At 34.2% G+C, this 13,396-nt stretch overlaps 2 protein-coding genes across 4 annotated transcripts; one reads left to right on the top strand and one right to left on the bottom strand.

The window, feature by feature from the left end:
- Positions 1 to 266: 266 nt before the first annotated feature.
- Positions 267 to 3,343, top strand: LOC100791998 (transcription factor bHLH144). Its single transcript, XM_003524750.5, has 4 exons — positions 267 to 443; positions 985 to 1,128; positions 1,463 to 1,643; positions 2,106 to 3,343. The coding sequence occupies exon 4, from the start codon at positions 2,409 to 2,411 to the stop codon at positions 3,120 to 3,122; it is 714 nt and encodes a 237-aa protein (XP_003524798.1). The 5' UTR covers positions 267 to 443; positions 985 to 1,128; positions 1,463 to 1,643; positions 2,106 to 2,408; the 3' UTR covers positions 3,123 to 3,343.
- A 1,621-nt stretch (positions 3,344 to 4,964) lies between these two features.
- Positions 4,965 to 13,060, bottom strand: LOC100790769 (tobamovirus multiplication protein 1). 3 transcript variants are annotated; one of them, XM_006579974.4, is made up of 14 exons: positions 12,689 to 13,038; positions 12,142 to 12,192; positions 11,163 to 11,196; positions 9,919 to 10,005; positions 9,779 to 9,830; positions 9,086 to 9,260; positions 8,860 to 8,955; positions 7,775 to 7,835; positions 6,652 to 6,716; positions 6,310 to 6,384; positions 6,134 to 6,209; positions 5,802 to 5,968; positions 5,539 to 5,592; positions 5,062 to 5,236 (listed from the first exon to the last, which is right to left on the bottom strand). In XM_006579974.4, the coding sequence occupies exons 1-13, from the start codon at positions 12,791 to 12,793 to the stop codon at positions 5,581 to 5,583; spliced, it is 1,056 nt and encodes a 351-aa protein (XP_006580037.1). In that variant the 5' UTR covers positions 12,794 to 13,038; the 3' UTR covers positions 5,062 to 5,236; positions 5,539 to 5,580. The 3 variants fall into 3 exon arrangements, with proteins under 3 accessions (XP_003524114.1, XP_006580037.1, XP_040871389.1); XM_003524066.5 differs by lacking the exon at positions 5,539 to 5,592 and having other exon boundaries at positions 4,965 to 5,236; positions 12,689 to 13,060; XM_041015455.1 differs by lacking the exon at positions 5,062 to 5,236 and having other exon boundaries at positions 5,539 to 5,636; positions 12,689 to 13,039.
- Between the last annotated feature and the right edge of the window lie 336 nt (positions 13,061 to 13,396).

Here is a 13,396-nt window from a genome sequence, read left to right as displayed (position 1 = left end):
ACCATAATATTCAATTAAGTAATTTGGAACGTGTAAAACTTTAATTAATTCAGCGATGCCAAGTAAGTATAAAATGTAGTATAGTTAATTAATAATTAATCCCACACACTCACTGCACATGGAAACTAGTGACTGGGGCTGAGTCCATTATCTATGAATTGTCAAACCTCAAGGGCCCCACTTTCTCTTCACTCGCGCTCTGATCCAACGGTCGCAATCACACCCGCAATAAACGGAAGTGCATTTCCAAGAACCATGCTCGTTCAATCCAACGGCTCACGTTTCTCTCTCTCTCTCTCTCTCTTTCAAATCCTGAAACAAAAGAAAATTGTTCCCAAATGTACTAAAACACATTCTGGCTAAAATTCTCTGCGTTTTCTTCGTCACAACAACCCTTCTCTGATTCGTCTTCAATTTTTGTTTCTCTTCTTACAAAACCTTAGGTCTTGCTCTGTCACTCACTGTGATCCTTTTCCTCAATTTGTTCCATTTAACGTTGTTGTCAATTTTGCATAATTAGGTTGTTTTTTGTGCTCATGAGGTTCCAGTTTTAAGATCTATATCTTAAAGTGTCTCTCTTTTTTAAAAACATAAGAACATATAATATACATATGCCGAGTTTTGCTTTACTGCTAGCTAGGGTTTTCTTTTTGTGAATTGATTTGCTGGTTTGGTGGGGGGTTATGTTTTGATGGAAAGTTTGGAACTTTACTGTGTAGTTGGCTGCAAAAGCTCATTTAAGTTAATGGGTATGAAAGTCGAGTGATGGATTCTGTGCTTGAGATTAGATTTAGGATTTTTATGAGGATAATCTGAATTGTGGTGATAATTAACTTTCCTTTTTTTAAGGGGAAAAAAACTTGTTTTTATTTTAGTATTTTGGAGCTAGATTGGAGTGAGTTATTCTTCGCTCCTCTTGTGTCTCTATTATGAACAATTGCTTTTTGATTTTCAGCTGAAGCCTTACTTTGACACTTTTTTCAGGTCAGATTTCTGGGTTTGTCTTTTCTGATAATCTGGAGTGGAGCTAAGTCAAGATGCCGTGGGTTTCCTTGTTTGTGGATCACAAAAGAAATTGTGTTCGCTTGGTGGTGTTTTTTCGTGTGATTCTGTAATTTAATTGCTCAGGTGAGGAATTTTGTCCTGTCAATCTGCTTCTATGGTTTGTAGAATTATTCATGTCATGTATTTTGGTTTTTAATGAAAATTTTATGAGGAATGTGTTTTGTAATTTCATGTTAATGTCTAATCTATTGCTTGCTGTGGAATGAAAAAGATTGTGAAGTCAGTATAAATGTTTTGATTCTTGGATAACGTCTTATTGCTCCTATGACTTATTACCTCTGTATATGTGAAAGGATACCTTGAATACAGCTGCTGTAGTTTCATATTTTATGGAATCTTATCTCTCACTGCTTTCATCTTACCTTTGATGATCTTATATTGTTTCTTGCTGCTGCAGGTGTAGTCCCATTAGGTTGCAAAGCAACTCTTTTCATTAGCTGTTCTCCTTTTCATTTCCAAAGCTGTTAGGGGGATTGAGGATGTACTTTGCAATAACAATAAAGAGATACCGAGCTGTGAAGGAAGTTGGACAAATTAAGATGAGTGTTGGAGTTAACCAATTGATGCTTGTTTGCCAGGTAAATTTTTCTTTTTTTCTGGGTTGTCATGAAAGAGGATTTGGGATTTGAACATTAGATGGCTTTTTATATCCTTCCTCTGATGTTGATGGGAAGATATTAAAATTTGTACAATTAGCACATGACATAAGAATTTTGTGAAAAAGAGGATATATATCTTTAGTTTTTAAAAATATCCTAGGCTTGAAGTTCATTATCTTGTCAGGGACTCATGGGCTCATGGCTAATAGCTTTACAAAGTAACAGGCGTTGAAGGTTAATGATAATGATAATGATAACCTTTTCAAAACATACATACTTTTTGAATGGTGTGAAAGTTTTCTCTAATTGTATAAATTGTCTTCTAGATTTGACAGTATCGAAAAGCACCAACTTCACTAATCGTCGCTATAATAGTAAAATCATTTTTTGTGTTTCCCCCTTACTATTACTAATGTTTTACCACACCATTTTCTTTTGCAGGCCGAATATTTTCGTCAGTTGCTTAAACCTGTTACGTAGTCTAGCATCTACGGACACCGGTTTAGGGGGGTGGGGGGGATTGCCTTATATTGTACTTCATTATAAAGCTGCAGATAGAAGTTTTAATTTGGAAAAGTTGCCACTACTTCTTAGATGTAAATTGGATTCACCTTAGCACATGCTGTTTAGTTTTAACATTCCTTTAGGAACTTCCTTCCAGCTTTAGTACAGAATAATTGCCAGTTGCATAGGCTAAATCAGCATTGCTTGCTCGAACGTCAGTCAGATTCAACAGATAATATAATGCAGACTCAGGAATATTTTCTCCCGGATAAGATGGTACTTCCTTTGGCAGATGAGGCCATTGATCCTCATATGCGTGCTCCACTTGCTTCTGCCTTTGATGCATATTTACCTCCAGGTGTGAGGCAGATAACACCCTTCGAAAGATTTAATGTGCAACCCTCTGAGGCTTGCCCCAAGAACTTTGTTATCTTTGATCAAACAGATCAACGAAGCAGGATCATGTTCCATCCTGCAATGACCTACAAATTTAACAGTCCTGGCTTAAATGTTCATGCTACTGGTTCTCAAGATTTTGAGAAAAATAAAGCCAATCAAATGGAAAGAGAAGTGTCATCTCCTTTTGAAGAAGATCCTAATGACATTGACGCATTGTTGAGCATAGGAGTGGATGAACTAGATGACTTTGACGAGGAAGAAGTCAGCACAGCAAGGACTCAAGAAAATTATGAAAGTTTATCCGATACTTGCTCCAGTTATTGCTCAAAATCAAGGAAGAGGTCATCGTCATCTTCTGTACAGAAGTCGTCTGGGGCCGGGGGTTTCTGCCACAATGAAGGGAAGCACTGGGAGATGAAGAGGATGGTGAGGATGTTGAGAAAGATTGTGCCAGGTGGAGGTAATCAAATGGATTCTGTTGCTGTTTTAGATGAAGCTGTAAAATACCTCAAGTCTCTCAAAGTTGAGGTTGAACAATTCGGGGTTGAACCATGAAAAATGTAAGTTGGTCATATGCTGCTGCAACAGTTGACTATTTCCCCAACTTTGTTTGTTAGCTTCTATGAATAGCACCCTTTCTCGCCTCGCTCACCATCCTAGTTATAACTTTTATGAGAAGAGGCCATGCTACCTGAGTAATAAACTATGATTGACATTTTACTTATTCAGGTTATGTAAGAAAATATTGTCATAATTGTACTTTTTAGGTTGTGTTTGATTGTGGTTCTATGCTGGCTTATTTCTTTTAGCCCCAAAACTCAATTTTTATTATGCGTGTTATTTTATGAATGTACTATAAATTTATATGGCTGATAACTCCACTATTTCTGCTGTGCACCACAAATTCATCTTTGCGTTGGATTTTACTTCACGGCATGCTCAATATGAAGCATTTTTCTCGCAACCGTTGACTTTATCAAGTGTGTCTAGTGGCCTTATCACGTTTCCAAGCTAAAAAAGGTCTTTTCCAGAAACACTGCTGATTTTTTGTTGATACTTAAAGCAAACATGTCTGCTTAAATTTTTGTTGGCTTGATTTTTTTCCCCCCATATTTGTGGTGTTATATATTTCTTATAAAAGTGTAAATTTCAAGCGACACGGATTATCTTCCTGCATGCATAGTGTGTTTTCGTCCACTTGTCTCCCCCAATTGGCTTTGCACTTTGCAGTGTTAGTGGCGCACCTCTGAAGACGCTTTTTCAGTGGCCTTCCAACTTTTATGCCGTTTTAGGTCCCATGGTGATTCAAAAATCATTTAGTTGCCTAACCGTTGGCGCTCTGAAATTTTTATGTATATTTTATTTTTTAGGAAAAAAATATGCTGTCTTTTTACTTTTATGAAATCTTATTTTTTTTTCGATATCATCCATTTTATTCCTTATAATATTTTACAAAAAAAAACTTATTTTTAGTTGTTCCTTATACAATTTTCACAAACAAATGACTGCATTTTTTAAAAAAAAAATTAAATTTTCATTGTTATTCTTCAACCGTTGTTGCATATTTATTTGTGTTTCCTTTTTGATTTTATTTGTTTCTTGAACATTATTTGCATAAATTTGCGCGATAAGTGAACAATATAATCTATGTTATATATAAAATGATGTCAACATTATCTATGGAGGAACTAAAAACAAGTTTTCTGTAAAGTACACGGACTAAATTAAATAATATGAAACTAAGAGAATTATAAATAAAATTTCATGAAAATATAGGAATTAAAATCATTTTTTTCCTATTTTTATTAGGAATCACTGAAAATGCATTTTTTTGGGTGTAGTATACTGAAAATACATCAGTAACATTAAATCTAATATTTTTAAATAAATATCCTTTATTAGGAATCCTTTCCTTTTTTTTTCTTTTTAGCCAAATGCATGAAAGCCTAAAGATACCAACAGTCAATTCCTATAAAATCGAAATATAAAAGTATACACGAAATGATTGTGTATCCTGGAACTGTTCCAAACTAATTAGGTTTGATTAATACCAACCATATTTGGTGATTAAAGCATAACGTTAAAATCACCCGATCATAGTGTAAGCTTAATTACCTTCAGCTGATATACTCAACCGAGACAAGCAGAACGATTGAATTTTGTTTTAAAATTGTAAATATCGTTATAAATTTCAGGGGTTCAGGAAAGGAATCACATAGCGTGTTTGGGCACGTGTTAAAGGCCCTGCTAACGTGAATTTTCGAAGTCCAGTCAAAATATCCTTCTCGACACAGATAATTCAGCTTGCAAGCAGGATAGAAGAATATGCTCACTCTGCAACAGTCATATTCACATCAGAAGGGAATCATTCAAACTCAGAAAAATACCCAACCAGCATTGAAACAGTAGTGTACCAAAATTTGTATAGAAGGAAAAGAACTTTTCATATATCAAATTGCTGCTATATACATTTAGATTTAGATTGTAAATACAGTGGGAAGGGAAACCTCAAGTCCCTTGAGAACTTGCATCCATCATTATCATTTTCTCTCTTCTGCGCTCTAGGGTTAAACATCCTGAGGAAATTCCATTAAGCTGTCCAAACTCCAGCAGACCAAGATATATTTGCAAAGGTTAATGCATAATCATATAGGACTCGCTCTTGATGTCTGCAATAACAACAGAGTTTGTCACTAATTGAAGAAAACAAAAATATGCGTAGAGAAGAGTTTAAATATTGAGATTAACTCAATGGGAGCTAGCTTGAAAAGACCATCAATTTATCTTCATTGAATAAAGAATGACAACAATAAAAACCAGTGAAGTAGACAAAAGCATAACTACTACAAGACTAATACATGAACCATGCTTGCTGGTTCACCAAAAAAGGTTATTTTGCTCAATCTTTTACACATCATAATATTCCACATAGATGTAGTATTGCATTATGCTGGACCATCATTTAGTTCACCTTGTGCGATGACACTTGTAGGAAACAATATGAATGTGAATCTTAAAGTGCTGCCTGTCAAAGTCAAGCATTCCATGTTCATATTAAAAAATAATTTTCTGCAGATAGGAGGGTAAGAAGGGGAAAAAGAATTCAGAAAATGATGTGAAAGAGTTTGCACAATGTGAAATCAAGCTTTGAAGGCTTTAACACGTGTAATCAGATCAGTAGCTGAATACTGCATAGATAATTTAACCAAAGGGAGAGATGTGTTATATAGGGACCTGATTCTGCATGCTTGTTGCTGTAGCCCAGCGTTGAGGATGATGGATTGCAATTGAACTATCAGCAACAAAAGCTATTGTACTTGATTCTTCGGGTATGCTAGCAGCTTCTTCAGGTGGTAATTCTCTCATTACCCACAGTACCACTGCTGAAGGTATTGATGAACCTGTGAAAGAAGTGCCAGATTCAGATTTTAAGGAGATTAAATCACTTCAGAAAGCAATTAACAATTGTATGTTAGTGTAAAACTATATCAAATACTGTTATGGAATGAATAGAAGATTCCTGCAACTGAACTCAGATAACTGGTAACTAAATTAACAGCACATACCCACAAAATAATACAAAATGAGTAAAAGAGAGGAGTAAACATCATTCAGACGCCGCTGATGCCAGTTATACTGCATCTGCAATAATAAAATAATAATATGACAAGAAAGTTCAGGAAATCTTAAACCTTTATCATGAGAAAAGTAGAATTCTTGCACCCAGTAAACTCATACATACAGGGATGTCGGTTAAAAGTTCTACACAGGAACTTGATGTGAAGCATATTACAGAGACAATAGTTAAACCTGCAACCTGAGAAAACTGAATATTTCAGCAATTTATGTAAATTTAATATACACACAAGCATAACAGCATAAGCTTGTATATTTCTATCTCTATATGTATATATTTAAATTAAAATAAGCATATAAATTATGCATCAGATGAAAAGGTAGATTAAGTGATGGCAGCCATTGTTGGGCACCCAGTGGCTGGCAGATCACCAGCCCTATTAAAAAGGTCCAGAATCACAAAGGATATACATTGTCTAATACTCCAGTGGAAACAGAAACGTAGTACCTTCCACATTTCAGATGAAGGTTTCTCGGCTCTCACTTTGCTCATTTTCAAGCATAATAGAATTCCTGTCAAAAAATACCCATTATAATAAAAACTTAGTCTACAAAAAAGAGAAATATCATGACTCACAAGCCATCAGCAATTTAATCCTCTCACAAAAATAACTACCACCTTTTCAGATTATAAATCCATCCAAAACTCGTCTTATAATGAATTTTTTATTTGCAAAAAGAAATTTCCTCTCCATGATATTAGTATAGGTAGAAAAAGTGATGAAAACCTTAACTGTTCTTGCATTAATATTCAAGTTAATTCTAGTTTAAGTACAACCATGACATATGGTACAGTCATCAAATGTAACGTCAATATGTTACTCTACCTGTGCTCTTAGCCTATAACTGGGATCAAAGCATTTGAGAAATCATATCCTGACATCAAATGGAAAGCAACTTGGTTGCAGCCTTGCAGGCATCAATGCTTCTCAGAAGGTCAAAAGCAGTTAAGGGACTGCTTTTCAAAGCAGTTAGATTTATTCTCAAAGCATATCAAATCCTATAGCCATTTTGCTTGCTTCCATGGTTTGTGGAGGGGATGTCCACCGTTGCGTGGTTTCTATCATATATTGCCTAGTTTAGGAGGCATCAGTGGAGGAGGATGTTGGACAGTCCAACATTGTCTGCCTCAGTTACTAGGGTACATTTATATACTGATTAGGCAACTTCACTTAATGCCAATTGTTTTGAGAATAAATCACATGGTATCAATCTATCAAAGCCTCTATAGTACCAAGTGGTCAAGAGAGCTTCTACAAATTAGTCTAAACATAAGTTAATTTGAGCTTATGGAGAAGCTCATTTCAATTTTTCTTCTTATTTTCTTCTCCTAGAAGTCCTTCTAGATAAGCCTACCCAAACAGACCCTTTCCATTTAGATGGATACTAAACATGCCTTCTAGATAATCAGCTGGATACATACATGTGTATCCAGGTTCGTGCATTGCTCAACACTGATGCATTTCCACACACCAGACAAACAAAGCAGTACATCCATTTAAGCAAAAGAAATGAATTAAATTCAAATCTACTGAAACTTAGAATGGAAAAATAGAATAGCAGTTGCTCACCATAGCATGCTAATGCTCCTCCCAACAAAAGCATCCCAATAGCAGAAAGATATAAATATATCTGCATGATAATTTTGGTCACCAAACCATGATTTTCAAAATCATTTTCAAAAGACTAAGAAAACAAGCATGATTCATTAACAATTATCTTCATATTTTAAAAACAGATTCTCAACATCATAACTAAGGCAGCTCAACTAAGACTAGAGTACCCTGTAAGTTAATTTCACTGACAATACTAAAAGTACAAACCATGCTTTGCCATATTAGCATTTACTCCATCTAGTGTACAGTATAAACCATCCAAATACTATAAAATTTCATTTCATCCAGGCAAAATATGCCAAAGGTCTTCCCACAGTTCTTCCTAAAAGAAAATTAGAATAACCTTCAAGATTTCTATGTCATACTTTAAAAAGAAACAAGAGTAAGTTACATGGAGTACACAGCCATTTTACAAGGGTTTTTCTTACAGATATGTTGGGATATTGGGTAGCTTAGCTTCATTGATTCTTGGATCTCTGTTTTCATTTTTATTTTTTTTTACTTATAAAGGAGGATTTCTTATCCTCCTAACTTTGTAATCATCTTCTATATTTACGGAGATATTTGAGCCAATTAAGTCTGTAGAAGAATTTAATTTTGGTTGGGCCTAGGCCACTTTCTTTTACCAAGGAAAAATATATTGAATTAGGTGACAAGGGTTCTTTATATGTTTAGAATTCTATATCAAATCAAAATGAAATAGAAGCTTTTTTATAATATAAGAGTAAGCTTATGTTTTCAAATTAAAAATAATAAATTAATAGCCATTTACTCCTTATTTAAAAATAGTGATAATGGTTAAGGTAAAAAGAATTTCAACTATTATGCCACCAAGAAAGACAAAGAGTGGCTCATGGCATCAAAGATTATAAATAACAACAGAAACCAAAGCCTTTTTCCACTAAATGAGATTGGCTACATGAATCAAATGGTAACACAGTATTTTGTCATTAGCTAAATTCTCAGCAAGTCCATCTAAGATATAAAAGTTTTTTTTAATGGATAGATTATAAACCAAAGCTAAAATTACTGTCCCATACCCGAGCTGCCACTTCAGAATCAATGGGATTCTTTCCTAGCCCAATCCAGATTACTACAGCAAAAGCAACCACGATGATGAAAACTAGCAAAGTAACCTGGAAAATCACGAGTCATTATACACAAAGGAAATACATTGTAAAGCAAATTATTAGACAATTGAAAAAATAAAGGTGAAAATGATACTATAAAAATCAAAACTACATAAGAAACATTTGTTCCCCATACCAAAATCACAATTTTTTGCCGATTTCCAACACGAGCAAACCGAAAAGGAAAGCACTTTCTATGGCTATCTATGCTTGCTAAATTTGATTCATTTAAAGTCTTCTCCAGCAAAGGGTTGTCACAAAAACTTCCTTCATAGTCATCATCATCATCTGCCTGATGGCAAAGGTCAACCCTGCAAAAGGAAACCCAAGTGCAATATAGAAACCAGTTCATATTTAGCAGTACAAGTGTCTAAAATTTGATGATATAGACAAACATCTGCAAAGCAAAGGTACTTTCTCAATATTCATTCAATAAAGCACTGTTTTTTTCATGTAAATGTTAGCAGAAGACTTGTAGGGCTCCCCCCCCCCCCCCCCCGAAAAAAAAAGCACACACCTTGAACTTTCACAATTTTCAACTTCTGCAGAAAATTTTCATGTGCTCTTCTCCAATATTTCACTCATTGCCATACCACCCCAATTTTGTTCTCATCTACCATTAAAGTTAATACCTACATAAGCATGGGTCTTTATTCTTAATGGGTATTGGAATAGATACTCTAGTATCTTGCCTATATCCTATCCATTTGCATCCCTACTAAAGAGGGTCTGCAAGTATAAGTACTTGCTATAAGTAAAACTTTTCTATCAAACATTGCGGGTTCACAAAACAAATTTAAATATCATAACAATAAGCAAGAATACATACCAGAAGGATAAAAGAAGAAGAAATGCTGCAAAAAAAAGTACTTTGGGGAAAGCTGCAAAACATTTTTCAGCAGTTCAGACATTTTAATCTAGGATAAATATATATCACAGGTGTCTAGTCAGTAAAGAATGAAGGCTCACCCATAAATATGAAACCACAAGAGTGCGACCAACAGGTCCATCCCTTGCAGGAAGCAACAATTGTCAATGCCAAATAAATGACATAACCTGAAATTTTAAATTAAGTGGTTCAGATGGAATAAAGAGAAAACGCAGGGAGGGGGGAGGGTATGAATTATCGACAACTCATTTTATTCATCAATGCATTATATATATATATATATATATATTCAAATTCTCATTGTATATAGCACTGCTGATAGCCTGACATTTCAGAACTAGAAACTGGAAAGTGTCACATGGATGCAGATATTTATTTCCTGTTTTTACTTTTTTTTATAAGCATTTCCTGTTTCAGTTGAATCATACTTCTGCGCTTTCAGTAACACTTCTAAGGGGGCATTTGTTTCAAGTTATATAAATTTATTCCCAGGAATGAGTTGGGAATGTATCATTCCCATGTTTGGTACAAGTTATAAGAAACTATTCCCAGGCATGATATATTCCCAGGACTATATATTACACATGATTTGTTCTCTTTCTTTTCCCATGTAAAAGGGTGGGAATGGAAGTTATTTTCTTCCCACTTTCACTTTATTCTTTTTATTTTTTATTTTTTTTAACATTTTTATTTTTTAATTGAAATAAAATTTAAAATATTCCAAGAAATATTAAGTAGTTACCAAACATGTTGATGGGAATAATATTCCCAGGAATTAAATTTAATCCATGAAACAAACGCCTCCTAGAGGTGTAAAGGAAAACCAAAGTCAAGTATGAAGCATATCTGCTATCACCCCTCAAAATTTATGCAAGTGCTATAAGATATGATAAAACTAAGATGGATGCCTGGTAGAGTAACCCTACAAATATAGTCATCTCAGACAAGGTATTCATCCAAAACAAAAACACGATGGAATAAAGAGAACAAAAAATTAGGAAACTCATGTCAAACTGCCAAAGTATAAAGCTACTCTCAGGTAAAACAAACTTAAAAATTGGTGGTACTAATTAATGTAAAGACAATTAAAAAGTTGTAAATTTTCAGATGAAATGGTGTAGTCGTGAACCAAATCTATCTAATAAGCACAAACATTTTTATATTATAACAAGTAATAGATAAAGTATCAGAATGGGATCATATATCGTATCAAACTATGAAATACTAAAAAGGGTTAAATTAACCATATAAAAAGAGAGGAAAGTATGACAAATAAGTAGCACAAAAGAATATACTTGAACATCAAAAGTAAAATGCAACTAACCCAAATTAGAAGAGCCAATCAATACATGGAACACCTGCAACCCATCATATTTACATTTTATTAGAAGCTAATATAAACAGATAGCTGGTGTAATAGCATGTAAAAAGCCTAAGCTGATTAGCATTAAAACTAAAAACCCCAAAACAATTATATATTCATAAAAATTCAAATATAGAAGTAGTATATTTCTATTGCAATGTTATACAAATGCCTAACTGCATTGCAATATCCCTCTCCATGTCTATCCATCCTTATTATAAAGGATAGCACTAACATGAACTATTTCATAGACACAACATGGAGATTACATAGTGAAGAGAATTTGTTGCATACATTCACCAATTAAGATTCTTACATACATAAATCTAACTCCCCAAACCATGAGCAAAATTTAGAAAGGACACAAGGCAAATAGGAGAAAAAAAAGAGGGTCGTTGAACTCTGAAGTAAGGGCAGGGTCGACTTAAGGCCCAAGCAAGGGCTTTAGGCCCCCCAAAAAAAAGGTCCCAAAATTTTTTTTAGTACTAATATACCTCAAAAAAATTTATTGTAAAATTATATTTGAAAATAATTTTTAAATAAAACAATGATAATTTTAATAAACTATTTTATGAGTAAATAAAAGACCTCATTCTTAAATTTGTTTTAGGTCTCTCAAGTCCTTGAGTCACCCCTTAATAAGGGTGGCACATATTTCCATCTAGAAATTACTAAAAAACAGTTAAGTACTTACAAAAGCATATACTTCTAGCCTTCACTAGACAGTATACACACATTGGACCAGTAACTCGTATCCTAATGCTCTAACGAATGTTGCATTAGAAACCCCATCATTGTTGTTCACAGTGAGGCTACTGCACTAACCATTAAGTAGTGACCTTTCGTTCATTACATTTACAACATAAACAGGTTCATTCATTCAGAAAAGATTCAGCTATGGTAGCAAGTTCAGACAATTAGCTTGGCAAAATGCACTTACCTTTTGCCGAGTCCAACCAAGCTGCGCATTCCTCATGTGAATTCTCAGCAACTGGAGCACCCAAATAAAAAAATAAAAAAAACTGACAATAAGTAAAGCGCAAATAAATTCAGCAACTCCCAATTAATTTAGCACAAAGAGCTTAATATATCTCAAATTAATTTAATGAAATATTAATCCCAAGCTCTTTAAACTAAACGCTGCCGAAACTCAACCACAAAAGTCAACTTCAAGAGTAACTAACTAAAATTAAGTCAATTAACCACACAAGCGTACTCCTGAAACTGTCAATTGAACATTTAATACAACAATTTCAACAAAAACACCTGAAAATTAAAACAGCTCAAAACATCAAGTAAATTAAATTCAAAAAACCGTTATCGTGTTACCGAACACGATAACGGAGAAGAAACAGTAAAAAATTTCAGAATGCACGCTTATGTTTCCCCCTAATTCCACACATTCTCTCCGTTAATGCCAAATTAAACGACAAAACCCAAATTGCACAAAGAGAAACGCAAATGCAGGAAGCAGCGTGAGAGTGAACCTGAAAGAACGCGAGGAACGCAACGGCGGCGTGGAGAAGAGCGAGAGCGAGATTCACAGCGAGGATTGGACGAGGAAAACCGTGAGTGTCTCTGAATCCCGACATGGCCTCGTGCGTGCGTGCGTGCGTGCGCGAGTGCGTACGGAACGAACACCGCTTTGCGTTGTTGTTCTTCTTCTCTCTCTGTTCTTTCTACCCTCTCTTCCAGATCTACGCGTATATACGCATAATATGCATGTGATGATGATGTGTGTGCGTATCGTATCGCAGATTCTTTCACCGCAACACCATCAACAATAACAACAGCATCAACAAACGTGACACACTTTCGCTGATTTAGTGAAGGGCATCGATAGAAAATAAAATGAAATAAATATTAATAATAAAGTATTAGAATTTGCTAAAATACACACCAATATCACTGTATTAGAGAGCTATAATTAAAAAAATATTTTAAATATACGTGAGAATGTAAAATATATATATAAAAAACACAATTTTATGTATCAAAATAAAAAGTTTTTTCTTTTTAGTTTTTTAAAAAATACCTTTAGAACACTGGTTATATTTTTCTATTTATATATATATATATATATATATATGTGTTGAATCTGCGATATAAATTATGGTCGTGGTGGAGAAAAAAAGACACCTTCGCTTTCTTCTCTCTGTCACATAAACATTGTCGCTTCTTTAGGACTTTTTTTT

Source organism: Glycine max, chromosome 5, assembly GCF_000004515.6.
Source record: "Glycine max cultivar Williams 82 chromosome 5, Glycine_max_v4.0, whole genome shotgun sequence".
NCBI classification, from domain to species: domain Eukaryota; kingdom Viridiplantae; phylum Streptophyta; class Magnoliopsida; order Fabales; family Fabaceae; genus Glycine; species Glycine max.
This window is presented reverse-complemented; position numbering and strand designations above follow the sequence as displayed.

Excerpts from the sequence above, each read along its gene's own strand:
- LOC100791998 (XM_003524750.5), top strand. The coding sequence starts at position 2,409 with ATGCAGACTCAGGAATATTTTCTCCCGGATAAGATGGTACTTCCTTTG.
- LOC100790769 (XM_003524066.5), bottom strand. The coding sequence starts at position 12,793 with ATGTCGGGATTCAGAGACACTCACGGTTTTCCTCGTCCAATCCTCGCT. Across the intron at positions 9,261-9,778 it reads CTTCTTCTTTTATCCTTCTG|GGTTGACCTTTGCCATCAGG; the intron begins GTATGTATTCTT and ends TTCCTTTTGCAG. Across the intron at positions 5,969-6,133 it reads CATTTTGTATTATTTTGTGG|GTTCATCAATACCTTCAGCA; the intron begins GTATGTGCTGTT and ends CTTCTTTCACAG.